This window comes from Urocitellus parryii, chromosome 3 (genome assembly GCF_045843805.1).
Source record: "Urocitellus parryii isolate mUroPar1 chromosome 3, mUroPar1.hap1, whole genome shotgun sequence".
NCBI classification, from domain to species: domain Eukaryota; kingdom Metazoa; phylum Chordata; class Mammalia; order Rodentia; family Sciuridae; genus Urocitellus; species Urocitellus parryii.
Window position 1 is genome coordinate 161,513,700 of NC_135533.1, and position 17,327 is coordinate 161,531,026.

The 17,327-nt window shown below is 56.6% G+C and overlaps 1 protein-coding gene across 1 annotated transcript in view; it reads left to right on the forward strand.

The window, feature by feature from the left end:
• Positions 1–17,327, forward strand: part of Lrig1 (leucine rich repeats and immunoglobulin like domains 1) — a 125,179-nt gene that overhangs the window by 94,926 nt on the left and 12,926 nt on the right. The window contains exons 7-12 of the mRNA XM_077796191.1: positions 295–438; positions 2,901–3,044; positions 5,354–5,434; positions 9,398–9,469; positions 10,195–10,266; positions 14,862–15,025. Of these exons, the coding sequence (XP_077652317.1) occupies positions 295–438; positions 2,901–3,044; positions 5,354–5,434; positions 9,398–9,469; positions 10,195–10,266; positions 14,862–15,025 (677 nt within the window). The remainder of the gene's footprint in view (positions 1–294; positions 439–2,900; positions 3,045–5,353; positions 5,435–9,397; positions 9,470–10,194; positions 10,267–14,861; positions 15,026–17,327) is intronic.

Here is a 17,327-nt window from a genome sequence, read left to right on the forward strand (position 1 = left end):
CCTTGCCGAGAGCCCCTCTGCCCACTCATCTGCCTGGTTCACTCTGACTCACTTATGGCTAACGTCTCCTGCCCTTCCGAATCTTCTGAGTGTGTCTGGGCCTGCAGACCCTCCACTGGGATCTGCCCGTCTTCTCTCTGCCACGTGTGTGTGCACTCCAGGGGGGGTCCATGCTTCCCAGGTGCTCTCTCACACCCTCGGTGTGACCGCCGTGTCTGATCGGAGCGCTGACCAGGCACACTCCAGGTGTCGGGTGAAGGTCGGACCCCTTGACCGGGTGCGCTGTCATTGCAGACACCTGGAGCACAACAGCCTGGTGGAAGTGAACAGCGGCTCCCTCTACGGCCTCACGGCCCTGCACCAGTTGCACCTCGGCCACAACTCCATCTCGCGCCTCCACCGCGACGGCTGGAACTTCTGTCAGAAGCTGCATGAGCTGTAAGTGTCCTCCGCTTGGGTCTGTGGAGGCAGATCCTCCAGAGCCCAGAGAGCAGTGGACTAGGAAGGGGGGCAGAGGCAGCTCGGAGGCAGGCCGGCCCGTGGCCCTGTTCTGGAAGACAGACAGATGCCCAGGCCAGCCAGGCCCAAAGCAGGACTGTCAGGGCTTTGAGCTCCAGGCCCTTCCTGCCTCCTATTTTTCCAATAACAGAGGTGTAGCCTGTCGGTCCCCATGGGGAGCCTCTGTGCCCTGGGATTTCTTGGATTTGGAAAAAGCTCCTGGAGTCAAGGGCTCTGCCTGGGAAGGGCAACCTGAAGAACCCTTCTCACTGTAGCTTCTTGGGGAGTGATGGTACCTTAGGCCTCTGGGCCATGGTGTGGCACCCCTGTAATGCCAGTGACCTGGGAGGCCGAGGCAGGAGTCTCACAAGTTTGAGGCCAGCCTCAGCAAATCTGTGGGACCTGTCTCAAAAAAAAATAAAATAAAATAAATAAAAGAAGCTGACAGTGTGGCTCAGTGGTAGAGCACCCCTGGGTTCAAGCCCCAGTACCAGAGAGAGAAAGAGAGAGAGAGAGAGAAATAGTGTGTTTGAAGCCCACTAGGAGCATGGACCTAGAGCAATGGTGACCCGCTGATTGTGGAAGAATCTGTGTGTCCTCAGCGCTTTCACCCAGGTCAGCTTCCCCAGGGACCTGGCTCCTCCCTTTCCCTGTCGTGCCTGGTGGAGGAGGTGGATGTGCATGGAGGCTCACAGCGCCCCCATCCCCCACCCCCACCCCCCATCCCTTTGGAAGATCCCCAGGCGGGACCCCCAGGCCGGGCCTGAGGACACCTGAGCTCACTGCTGCCCAAGCTGAGAGCCACAGTGGTGGCCCCTGGATGGGGAACCTGGGTGCCCTCTCCACCCTGTGTGCACAGGTGGGCTGCAGAGCTGAGGGTGGAGAACGTGGCCGAGTTCCCGAGCTCTGCTTGTGTGGGGGCACAGGTCCTCGCCAGGAGGACGTTTTCAGCTTCCTCCTGCTCTAGTTAGTCCAGTTGGGTTTCCTTATTTTTCAGGAGAGTTTGGGAGGTTTTCTCCTTTCCCACTTGTCGTAGGCTTGGCCTAGAAAAATCATCACTTCACGTGAGCGAGCGTTACAGGTGCCAGGCACGCTCGCGGGGGGGTCTCGGAACTTCATGCTGCGCTCACAGCCGAGTCCTTACCCGGTCCCTCCTGTTGTGTGTCCCTCGCGTCACGGGCCCACGCGCATCCTCTGCTGACCTGGTGTTCCGGTCTCCGTGGGTCTGTGGTCAGGGCGTGTGCCACGCAGCAGCCCGTGTCTCCCTCCCGCTCGCTGCCCTTGGACTTGGGGTGTTAGATTCGCCCTCTTGATGCTTCAGGGTGCTGCTTCGTCCCTCTCGTGGTCTCGGACGACAAGCTCTTTGCTCAGGCGGGGACCGCACGAGGGAACTCTGTTGTCCTGGGCTGGGAGCCCTGGGAAGCAGGGCAGGTATGGAATCCCGCAGTCCTGAGTCTGTCCAGTCCCTAGGGTGAGGAGCCACCGTCCTGCGACTCGGCAGAGGGTGTGTGACCTCCTGGGAGAAGCTGTGCTCCCGAGCTTCGGCAGGGGGTTTTGAGTCCCCTGCTCCCCTTCCTGGCTGTGGACCGCTGTCTGCTGTGCCCTGTAGAGGGGCCTGGGGTCGCTGCAGCGTGCCTTGACCAGTCCTGGAAGCTGGCCCTGTTCTCAGGTCACCTAGAGCCAGGCTGAGGGTTGCTTTCCCGCCCCTCCCCTAAGCCAAATTCCTTAATTGCAGGTGAGGATATAATTTTGGTCTCCTGCCAGGTCCTGCGACTGACAGACACCATGACTTATTTCTCCAGCAGGGAAAGAAGGCTGCCCGCTGCCCCCTTTAAAAACCCATTCATCTTCACGGATACTATTTTCCTCCTTCCTGACCCAGCCCAAACTAACCATTTTTCCACCAGAGGTGACCCAGATGCCAGGTGACCAGCGCCAGGGTTGTGTCAGAAAGGCACGGGTGTCTGGGAGGAGGGTTGGAGTCTCACATGCAGGCCAAGTGGATGATCTGGGGCGTGTCGCGTCCTGCTCCCAGGGAGGGTGGGTGACACTCAGGCCAGAGCCTCCCCTGCAGTGGCTGTCCCAGGCAGGGATGCGTGGCGCCCTCTGCTGTCCAGCGCGTGGAGTGGCAGCATCTGACCCCCAAGGGGCCTGTCCAGGGTGTCGGGCCTCTGCCAAGAAAGGTCTGAACCAGGACCAGCCTGGACACCGGCAGGACGGTTTTGTATGGCGTGACCTTGTGCCATCCCTACAGTTTAACCACACCGGGACCTGCACGGCCATCCCCGGTGTTAGACCAGGTGGACGACCTCGCTGCACGTCCACCGTGAGATGCTCCCTGCCCACGGAGATCCCACGGGCTGTTGAGGCTGATGATGACCCGTGCCCCTCCCCCTCCCCAGGAACCTGTCCTTCAACAACCTCACGCGGCTGGACGAGGAGAGCCTGGCCGAGCTGGGCAGCCTGAGCGTCCTGCGCCTCAGCCACAACTCCATCAGCCACATCGCCGAGGGCGCCTTCAAGGGACTCAAGAACCTGCGCATCTTGTACGCCATTCGCGGTGGGGGTGACAGAGCGGCGGGGTCCTGGGCGGGAGAGCAGCACAGGGCAGAGTCGGCCCCCGAAGGCCTTTCTGGGAGTTCTCCCAACTCCGCTCCCAATGGCTTTGGGTGGGAATGGGACCCCAGGCTGATGTGCTATGTGTGTACATGATGTCAAGTGTCTTGTTCCCCTGGGATGGCGCCTGAGGGGAATGACAACCTTCAAGTGTGGTGTCACCAAGCACAAGCTGCACACTGTGCCTGTCAGGACGCTGGGTCCTGCTGTTGAAGTTGAGCGTCCCCAGGTCGGCAGCCACTGTCACACTGTCCCTGCAATCATCTTTTTTTTTCTTTCTTTCGGTACCAGTGTTGGAACTCAGGGGCACTCGACCACTGAGCCCCGTCCCCAGCCCTATTTTCTATTTTATTTAGAGACAGGGTCTCACGGAGTTGCTGAGGACCTCACTTTTTGCTGAGGCTGGCTTTGAACTCATGATCCTCCTGCCTCAGCCTCCTGAGCCCCTGGGATTACAGGCATGAACCACTGCGCCCGGCTTCGTTATTTTAAACCCTCTATGTCTTTTCTCCAAGCCATTGCAGAAAACTAGTTCAAAAACTAGTTCAAAAACTCCTTTGTTACGCTTGGTGTCCGGTGTGCCTCATTTCCAAAAGCGGTGGAGTTGGGGACTCCGTGTCTTTCCTTGTCCTCATTAGGGAGTCTTTCAGCCAGGTGGAGGTGATAATGCCATGTCCCTTTAAGTGTCCCATTAGGTGAGTTGCCAGAAGTCACCGCAGATGCTTTTCTGGGATTTTTAGAGAACTTTTCGATTGTTGGCCTCAGACAGTTTCCAAACCATCAGCAGAAAGCCCCCAGACGGGGGGTGCGTGGTTTTCAGCAGACAGTGGTGGTGGGCTCTGAGGCCCCCGTCCTAGGCATGACTTCCCGGTGGACAGGGGCTTGCTGCAGGCAGCTGGGACAGGAAGTCCCTCTGCACTTGGACCTGGCGGAGCTGGCTTTCCTGTGGAGTCACTGCCTGGGGGAGCAAAGCGCCCCAGGCCAAGCCATTCAAGCCGAGGTCCTGCAAGGCCAGGATAAGGAGGCCAGGCATGGAGACCTAGCAGGCCGGAGGAAGAGGGAAAGGTTGGCAGCAGGAGTGGGGACATAAGCATTGTACAAAGCCACCGCCCCAGGCCTGGGTTCATCCAGTCTGAAGATAACAGGCAGGAGCTATGGGAAGGAGAAGCCCCTCCAGCAGCCGACTTTGCTCCAGCAAGGTCACGGCGAGTGGTTCACCTTCCGTCAGAGCTTCCTTCCCACTGGCATCGTCTATTCCAGGTCCTCCTGGGAGCCAAGAGCATCCCTTTCTGATCCTGGCTCTGGTGCAAGGGCTCAGGAGAGGGAAGGGCGGGCGCGAGGGGCCTGGTGGAAAGTTGGAGACGGCAGAGCGCGTGCAGAACGGGGCCTGGCCGCCAGGTGCGATGTCCCGCCTGGGCACTGTGACCTGCCCTTGGACGCTGGGAAGCGGGCTGAGTCACCGGCCTTGGGACTTGCTCTGCTGGGGGAGCCTGGCCTGGAGAGTTGGCCCCCTCTCTCCCACCCTGGCGAGCAGGTCACAAGTCTGACTCAGCACCCAGATGTCCTCCCTGGCTCAGGGTCTAGCTCTCTGCAGGCCTCGTGAGGAGATGGGCTCCGGGCCCCAGACTCACCGGCCAGCATGAGGGCACAAGGCCAGGGTCCCTTTCTTTACTGCCTGATTTTTTTCTTCTACGCGCTTTGCTCCAGATTCTTGGTCGGGTCCAGAAAAGGGGACAATGGTTGAGTTAGAGAAGATAGGAACCTCAGGGAACTTGTCAACCGATGCGCCAGGCCAGGGCCAGATGTCCACTCTGTGCAGGCAGGAAACAAACTGGGCTTTCCGTCATGCGCTGTGTGCTGCTTCCCGCCCCTGGGCCTGGCCGGGGAAAGCTGCTTATTTGGGGTGTGCATCGGCTGCGTTGGAAGGCCGTGGGGGCCCGGCCACGCTGCAGGCTGTACAGAGCGGGGCCTGCTTCTCAGAGCCGCACTCCTCATGACCGTCCAGGACACTGGGCCCCTCGGGTACACCTGGGTGCCTTGAGCTGTGAAGTAGAAACTCAGTCTGAAGCTGTGCTCCTGTCCCCGCAGAGAGTGGGAGGGGAAATCCTGGGGACTGAATGGGAACACATTATATTCCAGGCTTTAAAAATGATGCCGTATTCTGTTGACATGTAGAACTAGAGAAAAAAAGTAGGGCGAGGGCTATGACTGAGAGGTTCACGCTCTGTCTTCTCCCCAGGGACCTGGACCATAACGAGATCTCAGGCACAATAGAGGACACCAGTGGCGCCTTCACAGGCCTCGACAGCCTCAGCAAGCTGTGAGTATTTCTGAGCACCTGGCTCTCTGGGCGCTGGCAGGCACTGGATCCCCCTTGGACAGCTCCCTTGTCCTGTGTCTGAGTCCTGCAGCAGAAAGTGGGCTCTACCCTGGTGTGGTGCTGTGCACCGGTGCAGGCCTGTCACCCCAGCGGCTCAGGAGGCTGAGGCAGGAGGATCACGAGTTCAAAGCTAGCCTCAGCCACTTAGCAAGTCCCTCAGCCACTCAGTGAGACCCTGTCTCTAAATAAAATACAAACTAGGGCTGGGGATGGGGCTCAGTGGTTAAGTGTCCCTGGGTTCCATCCCAGGTACCAAGAAAAAAGAAAGAAAGACAATGATTCGATGCCTGTGATTTGGATTTGAAATAATCCAGCTGGATTAGAAAATGGTGAAAGGGTAGAGGTAGAGGGGACAATGAGATGGGCATGATCCCATGACACCTGTGGGTGTGGGGCAGTCACCTGGGGTTCACGATACTGGTTTGTTTTGTCTGTTGTCACGGTGTGTGAAGGTCTGGGCATTAGAAGGGAAAGAGAAAAGCAGGTCTTGTGCGGATCTAGGTGGACTGTGCTTGGTGTTGAGTGACCACTTAGGAGGGAACCGTGCTGCTTGGGTCCCCTCCTCTGCTGGGTTCCCTCCCCGTGTCACCGGGAGCTCTGTGGCCTGGCTGTGCTGGAAGGCATGGTGGCCATCAGGCTACATGGCCCCGTCTGGACGGGCTGGCCCCAGTCTGCGGGGCTCCCCTGGGCAGAATGGAGCAAGCCAGCACAGAGGAGCTGTGCCGAGTCCCTGCGAGGTGGCCTGGGCCTGCCTTTGGAGAGCTTGAGAGGCTGGTCTTGCTGGATCTGCCTCTGAATGAGGAGGTGAGCCACTCCTGGAGTCTGTCCTCGCTCACCAGGGCCAGGCCTAACTGAGGGTATTTTCCCACCCAGAGCAGCAGAGCCCTCTGGGACCACCCGGTGGGCACTGCCCTTCCTGGTTCCAGGCTTCGAGCTCAGGGAGTCCCTCCAGCCCAGCCATCGATAGTTCTTCAATCTGGCGCTTCCTGGTGCCGCTGGAGTGTGCCTTCCCCCAGGTTTGTGGGATTGTCATACTCCAGAGATCCTGTTCCAAAACGGCTCTGGGGTCACCTGCTGGGGACCTGCCCAGGTAGCATATGAGGAGAGAAGGGAGAATTTCTGGACCCCGGGAGGGGCAGTTCATTGGCACTGTGAGTGACGTGGGGAGGACAGGCGAGGCAGGGGTCTGCCCTGTGCCTGGGGCGTTCTTTGGGAGGCTGGGAGCAGAGGTCCAGGTAAAGGGGGTGTCGGGGGGGGGATGCAGAGCCTCTGGGTTCCCACGAGGTAGGAGGCCCTATAGCTTTTGGGGGGGGCCTTCAGTGTGTGACTCATGGGGAGAGGGGTTTGTGCCTGTCGTCGCTAGTCCCAGGGACATGAGTGCCACTGCACCGTCCCCCTGTGCCTTGCCACCATGGCTTGGGCAAGCACTGATCCAGCCTTTGGGAGCCTATGACTGACTGGCCAGGAGACTCAGGAGAGGCCAGCCGTCCCTGCCCTGGCATCCCTGGCTGTGGGATAAGAGCATCCCCCCAGCGGAGAGCCCCAGGTCCCTCCTGCCCACCCAGCGGCTGTTTGTTAGAACCGTTGCGGTGTCTGGCTGGAGCGCCACCCAGCCTCCACGCGCCGGCAGGGAGAAGGTGAAAGCCTGTCATAGTCCACGCACAGCACGTCGGGCCCTGCGAAACCGAGAACTCATTATTGCTGTTGTCACCATGAGGGATAACAGCCTGGCCTCACTGTAAAAGGGGTCAATGTGACCAATATGGAGTGGATGAAACACAGCCTGGCTCTTCCCTGGATCCGGTTGACAGGTCTAGCGGATCCGCGCCATGTGTTTTTACTAGGACCTGGGGTGCACGGTTCCTCGGCCTGCGGGGATCTGAGCCAGTGGAGAGCTTGGCAGTGCCCCCAGCCTGGCTTGGAGTTCGGTGTCCCCCTGAGCCACTATTTGCCGCTAGTTCTGTGGTGACAGAGCCTCAGCCCAGCCACCGGGTTTTCCGTGTTGGGTTTATTTGTTTAAAAATAGAAGTTTTGATCGCGAGGCCGTAGATCTGCTTTTTGGGGTGAGATTGCTGGCACGTGCATGCACACCACCTCGGAGAGGAGGACACGCACAGGGGCCTGTGGCCTGTTTGCTCTCTGCCCTCCAGAGGAGACGGGAAACAGAGCTGACTCTGTCGGAGGCTGAATGTGGAGTGACTGCAGGGCCCTTGGCATGGAGGCCCCCAGGGGAGGAGTCTGTTTCTGATGAAATGGGGGACAGGGAGCCCCGTGGCATGGCTGCCCCAGACGCTGGCCTGTGGGCTGGCGGTGTCTGGGGAGCAGGAGGAGCAGCCTCCCCCGTCCGCGCTCCGGGTCTTGGCGTGGCCTGAACTCCCGAGGGCACCTGCTGCTCCTGCCCTGAGGTAGTTAAGTGGCAGCTCAGGCAGCTGGCGATGGCCTGGCCCTGCCATCTTTGGTTTTCTGGGGCTCACCTTCCCTTTCTTGGTGCTCAGTGGCTTCTCTGGGGGGAGGTAGAACTGGCCTTGGTATTCCACATTTCTTACCTGGTTCTTGGTGGCACCCGTGTCTGGTGGGTTGACATCATTTAAAATCCGGGCTTTTGCTCACAAACCACAGCACAAGGCATCTCCTGCAGGCTGAGATGCCAGGGTGCCTCTCAGGTGCAGAGAGCTGCGGAGCCACCCTGACAAGCCACCCGTTTTCCTGTCCCCTTCTTGCCTCTTTTGGGAACCATTATCCCTGGAACACAGTTCTCAGAAGTGGGCAGCAGCTTTCAGACCCACAGTTTTCATGACCTTCTCTGTTTCTTCTCACTGAGAGACTACCCAGCCTGTCTCCTGGGATGCTATTGCCTGCCTCACCCCCAGCCCCCTTCAGGGGCCCTTGGAAACAGAGGGCCAGGTGGGACAAGTGTGTGTCCAATGGTTTTTATTTGTTCTTAATTAGTTGTATAGGACAGTAGAGGACATTTTGACATATCTTACATACATGGAGTTTAACTTCCATTCTTGTGGTTGGACATGATGTGGAGTCTCCCTGGTCCTGTGTTCACATAGGAACATGGGAAAGTTCTGTCCCATTCACTCCACTGTCTTTCCCATTCCCATCCTCTCCCTTCCCCTCATTTCCCTTTGTCTAATGCAATGGATTTCTATTATTCCCCCAACCGCCCTTGTTTTGGGCTAGCATTCACAAATCAGAGTGGATATTTGGCCTTTGTTTCTTGGGATGGACTCTTTTCACTTCACATGATAGTCTCTGGTTCCACCCTTTTACCTGCCATAATTTCATTCTTTAAGACTGAGTAATATCCCATTGTGTATGTACACTGTATTTTCTTTCTCCATTCATCTGTTGAAGGGCACCTAGGTGGGTTCCATAGTCTAGCTATTGTGAATTGAGCTGCTATGAACATTGATGTGGCTGTGTCCCTGTAGTGTGCTGATTTTAAGTCCTTTGGGTATAGACCAAGGAGTGGGATAGCTGGGTCAAAGGGTGGTTCCATTCCCAGTTTTCTGAGGAATCTTCAGACTGCTTTCCAGAGTGGTTGCACCAATTTGCAGTCCCACCAGCCATGTCTGAGTGTGCCTTTTCCCCACATCCTCACCAACACTTATTGTTAGTTGTATTCTTAATGATCGCCGTTCTGACCGGAGTGAGATGGAATCTGCAGGGGGCCTTTGTAGGCCCTAAAGTGCGTGCCCCTTCAGCCTGTCATTGCTCCTGAATTCCAATAGAGGGAAAAGCGGTTCCTCTCAGAAGGAGCAGGGCTGTGTGTGTCCGCCCTGGGATCTCAGCGCAGGTCCGCTTCCCCTGCCTCTCACCAGACAGGCTGACCGTGTGTTCTTTCTCCCCCCTTGTCCCCCACCCTGTCTCTTTCTGGATGTTTGGAATCTGCAGGACTCTGTTCGGGAACAAGATCAAGTCCGTGGCTAAGAGAGCGTTCTCGGGGCTGGAAGGCCTGGAGCACCTGTGAGTATCTCGGCAGACCCTGCCTGACCCGCAGGCCTGCCAAGGGCGGCCACGGCGAAGTCGGCTAGGATTGAATGGCATCTTTGTAAACCGAGAAACAGGCCGTTTAGAAGCGGCAGCTGCTTCAGCGCTGGCCCTTATCTTGCCTGTGCCAGAGCAGTCCCAGAACACATGGCCAGTTGGTGTGCTCCATGAATGCAGCTGGTGTGCGGACAGTAGCTTCCTCCCTCCACTGCCCTGTGTGTCGCCGCTGCCCCCGCTCCTCCCCGGGGCCTGGTCTCCTCGCCACCCCTGCTAGGCCAGCCAGCAGAGTGACGCATACCCCACCCCACTAGGAGCGTCTCTGGCTGGCCCTGGGAGGAAGGGGACCAGCCAGCCCTGAGACCGTCACATCCTTCTGGGGTCGCTCCCTCCAGGGGGTGGGCATGATCTGTTTCCTCTTGGCACCAAGTTCAGCCCTGGTTCTGCTGGGAGAGCCTGTGGCCGTTGACTAGCTGAGCAGGCCTGCACCCGCCTCTGCGCTGCCCCTCAGACAGGCTGGGTCCCCGTGTCACCGCACGTGCTGTGTCAACACGTGCGAGAGCCACCTCCTGTGGAGTTATCACCTGTGGGTCACCGAAAACCAAGGCTGTCACGGAAAACCGCCGCGTCTCCTGGCTCAGACACGGGGCTGGCTGGAAGGGCACCCGGGGCTTCTTGGCACAAGTCCTTGTGTTGTGTTTCAGAGACCTGGGGAAGAATGCCATCAGGTCTGTGCAGCTGGACACCTTCATCAAGATGAGGAATCTTAAGGAGCTGTAAGTACCGGGGCTTCCTGGGGCCCTCGTGAACATGAGGAAGAACTTCCAGAGTCACCAACCCTTGTCATTGCTTTACGCTCACTTTATCTAGTGGCTATGGTTGTTTATGGGTAGATGTAAGTCAAACTGTTCTTCCAAAAAAAAAAAAAGCTATGTGGAAGCTGGTTTGGTGACACACGCCTATTATCCTAGCCGCTCAGGAGGCGGAGGCAGGAGGATGGCAAGTTCAAAGCCAGCCTCAGCAACTTATTGAGGCTCTAAGCAACTCAGTGAGACCCTGTCTCTAAATAAAAAAATTAAAAGGGCTGGGGATGTGGCTCAGTGCTTAAGTGTCCCAAGGTTCAATTTCAATCCCCAGTTCCCCCCTGCCCCCCCAAAGGAAGTGGTGCTTACTTGGGATCAATAGGTAGAAAATACCCCCCTTTTTTTTTTTTTGGTGGGGCAGTACTGAGGATGGAACTCAGGGGTGTGCCACCATTGAGCCACATCACTAGCCCTTTTTTGAAACAGGTATTACTAAGGAAGAACTGAAACTTTTTAGAAGCTAGGGCAACCCCCTGCCCCAAGCAAACAAAACAAGTTCTGGCCTCAAACTTGAGATCCTCCTGACTCAGCCTCCAGAGTTGCTGGTATCCCAGGTGTGCACCAGCACACCCAGCGACAATCTTTTTCTTTAAGGGTGATGTCGTGAGTATTTTGGACCCTGGGCCACAGGGTCTGTGTAGAAACTCCTTGGCAAGGTTGTGAAAGCAGAAAGCAGCCATAAATAATACATAAGGGAACAGGTGTGGCTGTGTGCCATTGAATTTGTACCACAAGCAGCAGCAGCCTGCAGGCTGTGGTGTGCTAACAGCTGTTCTGTGTAACGTCAGGTACATTCTTTTCTAAAAAGTGGGTGACCACCCCTTTAGTTACCCCAGGGACACGTTCTGCTCACTTGGGTTGGCTTAACGGGAAAAGGCCGCATGGAGAAGGGCTTCTTGAGGGAGCCGGGTGGGTTCGAGCAGCAGGGGCACTGATGGATGCTCAGAGGTGGGGTGCCACGTGACTGACCGGGGCTAGAGGAGCTCCCCACCATCGTGGCCCAGGCAGAGCGATGGCCTCCCCTTCTTTCCCACTCCCACACGCCCCTGATTCTGTGGCCAGTCAGTGCCATCCGTAATGTCAGTCCCCGGCAGGTCTCACCGAGCGAGCGTTCTGAGACGTGCCTACTCGATGCCAGAGGCCAGAGGGTGGTCATCTTTGTGCCCTGACCTCATCCCATTCCTGAGGCCACTCCAGGTGGACCCTTGATTGGGGCGGGGAGGGTAGGAATGGTTGAGAGCCCAAGGGGGCAGGCCGCATTCCTCTGTCCCACGAAGAGCTTGTGCTGGGGAACTCGAGGGTGCTCCTGCCGAGGAGGGTCAGGAACCTCCAGGTGGGAGCTCACGGCGCGCTCACTGGGGCCGCAGGGCTGTGTGGAGAGCCACACAGGGAGGGAGCCTTCTGGGCTCCTTCCCTACTTCCACCCATGGCCACTCTTCTCTCGTCCATCTGGGTGAGACAGAATCTGAAGAACGGATCCCCCAGCTCCCCTTCCTGACAGGTGATTCCACACCGGATGTGGGGCTGGATCCTGAAAAAGCAAGTCGAGGGCCATGTTCATTATAAAAGATCCCTGTGGCTCGGGAGGCTGAGGCAGGAGGATCGTGAGTTCAAAGCCAGCCTCAGCCACTTAGTGAGGTCCTCAGCAACTCGTGGAGACCCTGTCTCTGAATAAAGAAAAAATAAATAAAAAGGGCTGGGGATGTGGCTTCGTGGTTAAGCGCCCCTGGTTTAATCCCCCGCCCCCCCCCAAAAAAAAAATCCAGATCTCCTGGGATGGGTGAGCATGATGTGTGCAGTTCTTAACAACTTTTCTCTCCATGAAACTTCCAAATGTGTCAGGAGTCCAAAAGATCTGATGAAATGGGAAAAGGGTATTTGGGGAGAAAGAAAGAAAAAAAGGAGAGAGATTCTTCTTTTAGGTTCTTAGGAGAGACTGTTGTCTAGTTGGGAAGAACGGAACCCTTTAGAAGCTTAGGCAGCCCAGCCCCCACCCCCACCTCGCAAAGAAAAAAAAACAAAAACAACAAAACCCCACTCTGCCTGGCTCTGGCTGAGCCTTGGTCCCCCGCCTGGGTTCCCAGCTGGGGCTGGCCTGGGCCCATCCTCTCAAGGGCCCGGAGGGTTAATTCCTGTTGGTTTTTTCTTCCCCAGGGTTCAAGGCAGGTTGTGGTGTGCACTTTGTGGCCCTCTGGGTAAATTTCCACCCGGGATGATTGGAAACACACTTTGAGTTGGAGTCATGAAAATGCACACTCTTAGCCAGCAAAGTATTGGGGTGGCTGGAGGCGGGAGCCAGGGGGGCCGTGTTTGTTGGCAGCTGCGGAGGCTGAGCTTTGCCCGAGTGCTGAAGACGGGCAGGAGTCAGCGGAGGCCGGGCAGCTCACGGTCCCCTCTTTCCAGTCAGCCGGGCCTTTGTCTCTAACTTATGGGGTGGTGTGGCCAGGCCGTCCTGAGCCCTGGCCCGGGCTCTGCCTGCGGGCTTTCCAACGCAGTGCCCTCGGGAACTGCAGAAGTGCCCTGGGGGTTGAGCCTGAGGAGATTCTGACAGTGGGAGTTCCCGCTGGCTCTTCACCAGGAGGGTGAGGTCCTGGCGCCGTGAGCCAGTCACAGGAGCTGTGCCTGGGACACCCTCCTCCCTGCACAGGAGTTGAGGTGGGCCATTTCTGTTCATCAGCTGCCCTGCCACCCCTAGAGTAACTCCTTAGCAGGACACAGAAAGTCAGCTGCCTAAGCCTCAGGCCTACTCTACGGTCTGCCCTGGGCCTGGCCTCCCTATTATAATGGCTTTAAGATAAATCATTGTGGTTTTCAGAGAAGTACTTTGTGACTTTACCTCTGGGAATGATGAGGAAACGAGTTGTTCACTCTTCCTCGCTGTTTGTTAGTTTGACACTTTCTTTGCTCATTGGAAGTCCTTGGGAGGCTGAGACAGGAGGATTGCGAGTTCAAAGCCAGCCTCAACCACTTAGTGAGGCCCTGAGCAACTCAGCAAGACTCTATCTCTAAATAAAATATAAAAAGGACTGGGGGCGGGCCAGGCGCTGTGGCCCAGGCCTATAATCCCAGCAGCTCTGGAGACTGAGACAGGAGGATCGGGAGTTCCAAGCCAGCCTCATCAACTTAGCGAGGCCCTAAGCAACTCAGTGAGACCCTGCCTCTAAATAAAATACAAACTAGGGCTGGGGATGTGGCTCAGGGGTCGAGTGTCCCTGAGTTCAATCCCCAGTAACAAACTAACAAACAAACAAAACCACATTCAGAGTGAAAGAGAACAGAAAGCCAGTCCCTGTGGTGGTTTTGTGGGTCTGAGGGATGCAGCAGCTGGAAGAACAGGCTGGACCGTTGGCCAGCACCACGTGTGTGGATTTCCTAGGCTTACTGTGCCCCTTTCTGTCACTGAGTGTCAGGGACATGACATGGAAGCCACGTGTCTTTGTGTCTGCCCTTCTCATAGGTTGGCCACTGCTCTTCAGCTCAGTCCTGGGCTCTCACAGGACCAGGGCAGCTAGACTCTCCGGGTGACTTATCTTGGTGTGTGACTCCTCAGGAAGGAATGTCTGCTCCGATGGCCATTCTGATTTCTGTTTGAAAAGCTTATCCTCAGTTGCTGAGAAATGAAAAAGAAAATATCCTCTGTTTTGGTTGGAGGCTCACAAAACCCAAGTTGAACGTTCTTCTGCTCCCTGGGCAGAGGCAGTTAACTAATGAGCACTATTTAGGGAGCAGGGCTGCATTCTCCCGACCTCCTGAGCGACGCTGGTGTAGAGAGAGGGGCAGGCGGGCGGGATGTGTGGCTGGGAGGCTGACATTCAGAAGCAAGAAAACATGCAGCTTTGCCAGGTGGGGTGGTGCTCTCTGTCATCCCAGCAGCTCAGGAGGCTGAGGCAGGAGGATCACGAGTTCAAAGCCAGCCTCAGCAACAGCAAGGCCCTAAGCAACTCAGTGAGACCCTGTCTTTAAATAAAAAAAATAAAAAGGGCTGGCGATGTGGCTCGGTGCTTAAGTGCCTCTGGGTTCAATCCCTGAACCCAGCTTGGCCAGTCAAAAAGTAGCAGCCATAAAAGAAGAGAGAAGACTTCTTAGAACTTGTTGGAGAGTTGAGATCAAAGTCCCAGGGCTGGGGACGGAGTTTGGAATTTATCAGGAAAGTGCTCTTGCCACTGTAGGGTATCCAAGGTCAGGAAAAGGTGAGAAGGCATCCCCAAGGTAACAGGAACAGAGTCTGAGAACAAGGGCCAAGTTCAGCCCCCCCCCCCAAGCTCGGTAGGAGGGCACAGTTGGGCTCCATCCTGATGGACTCCATCAGAAGCTGCACTTGGTGCAAATCTCCAGGTCGGTTCTAGGTGCTGTTCCTCCAACAGAGAGGAGCAAACTGTGGGGAAGGCATCTCCCAGTCAGCTGGTGGGTGTTGGCGTCACGCGCTGTGGGTGGCGACGAATGTCCCCTTCTGTTAAAGCTGCCCTGTTCCGTGTGACCCACGCTCAGTGTCCTTTTCTTTCTTTCAGCCACATCAGCAGTGACAGCTTCCTGTGTGACTGCCAGCTCAAGTGGCTGCCTCCATGGCTCGAGAGTAGGACACTGCAGGCCTTTGTGACAGCCACCTGTGCCCACCCAGAGTCACTGAAGGGCCAGAGCATTTTCTCAGTTCCGTTGGAGAGCTTCGTGTGTGGTAAGACCTCGTGAAGATTATTTTTTTTTTTCACGAAGGGCGAAGAGGCCAGGTGGGGCCTCCTGCTTGTGGGGGTCATTGCTGTGATCCCGGGGATCCCAGCCCACGGCTGCAGATCGGCCCCTGGGTGCCATTTACTTCCTGCTGAAACCACACCCGGCATTTACCACGAGGTGCCTCCTGGGACGCTTGGAGTATGTGCGTCTAATCAGAGGACAGCCTGCAGGGGCTCCATGACAGCCAGAATAATCAGTCACAGGAAGATGTTTCGGGAGAGATCTGGGGCCCTGGGGTCGCTGGGAATTGACGCACCATATGATGTCCCACCGCAGGAAGGAAGGACGGTCTTGGGAGAACATTGGCTCTAGTAAAAGCAGTCCCTCCGGGTTCCCGTGCACTGTGGCTGATTCTCCAAACCCTGAAATCTGCAGGGGTGGCTAGAGATGCCTCCTTCCTTCTGGTTGTTAGAATGTCATCTTTTTTTTGACCAGGAGTGCTCAGGATCCAAGTGTGGTTGCAAAGAGTACAGAAAATGCTGAACAGCTGCGTGCGCGCGTGTGCACACACACACACACACACACGCACACACGCACACGCTAGCCCAGACAGGAATGGCGCAGCCTCTTGGCCACGAACACGGAGGCAAAGATTGAGATGGATTTTGAGTTGTTCCTGGCGTTTGCTTGGAGCACAAGAGGGGACAGGATGCCACAACCATCAGGCCCTGCTGGGCGTGTGCACATCCCTCCTGCTGCCAGATCCTGGCTGGGACAGTCATAACCGGAAGCCCACCTAGCAGTGCAGGGGTTCTGCTGGGCCACGTCTGTGACCTACTTTTGGCCCTGACAGTAGCCATTTCCCTGCTGGGGGTGAAAGAGGACTGCCCTCCATCCATGTGTTCACCCTTCACCCCACTGGGACGAACCCCTGCTGAGTGTGGGCCTGCTGGCCACCTCCCGCCTGGTTCAGACCGGGGAGAAGTAAGCGTGGAGAACGTGGTAGCAGACCTCCAGACGGTGCCGGTCCTTCTTAGGGGCCTTCTGCTGGGGTCCCAGGCTGTGCCCTGGTCCCGCTCCCTAGGCACGGAATGGCTGTGCGGTCCGTGGTTCATCGCCCATTGCTCAGGCAGCACTGGACCACTGATCTCTTTCCACAGCTCCCTGGAGCCAGGCTGTCTGCCACTTCCTCCCGCTCCTGCCTCAGGGCAGCCTTTCCCTCGGACCATCCAGGGAGGACTTCTGCAGCAGCCTCTGACCTCGGGCACTGGCAGACTCTGGATTGCGGTGGTGGTTGATCTCCTCTCTCTCAGGCCCACCCCCTCGATTCAGCTCGGGCTTCCCCCCACCCTCTCTCCAAAAAATACCCCAACCATCTGGTGTTAATGGGAATCACGAAAACACTTGGCAGGAGATCAGAGTTTCCAGCTCTGTGCGCTCTCCCACGCCTCTAAAAAAAAAAAAAAAATCTGAAAGCACGACCAGCTCACACCCTCTAAGATGGCAGGTAGAGCCAGGTAGGAGCCAGCGCTGACAAGTGAGGGGACGCACCTGAAGCCCCCGCCCCCCACTGCTGGGGGGAGTACGAGATGGGCCGTTCCTCTGGAAGACAGCCTTCGCAGTCCCTCATTTAAACAGTCATGAGCACCACCCGTGTGTTCACAGCAGCGCTGTTTATAATAGCCGAGAAATGGGAGCCCGAGTGCCCACCAGTTGATGGATGAATAGAGGAAGGTGGCATAGCCAGACACTGGAGGATTATCAGGCCATAAAATGCCACCTGTCCCGTCCCTCCCACAGCCTGGATGAACTTTGAAAATGATAAGCTAAGGGAAAGTGGTCAGTGACAAAGGACCGCAGATTCTACGACCCAGGCCCAGGGAACTCCCAGGACAGGGAGATCTGTGGAGGCGGGAAGTGCCCTGGGAGGTGCTCCAGCCTGGGGAGAGGGGGAGGGAGAAGAGGAGTAGCTACAAAGTGCTTCTCCATGAGGTGACAAAGATGTCTTAAAACTGACCGTGGTCATGACGACACCTCCTCGTGAACACACCACAGACCATTCAGTTGTGAACTTGAAATGGGCGAGCTGCAGCGTAGGTGGAAATTGTTGCTCAGTAAAGTGTGTGTGTGTGTGTGTGTGTGTGTATATTATGAATTTTTACATGTCATAAAAATGTGTCTCTTTAAAAACGTGAACTTTGGATTTAGAGTCTTCAAAATGTGTGTCATCACTGACTTATAACATTTTCGTCACCTCTGAAAGAAACCACAACCCCACGCCTTAGCAGGCGCTCCCTCTGCGCCTG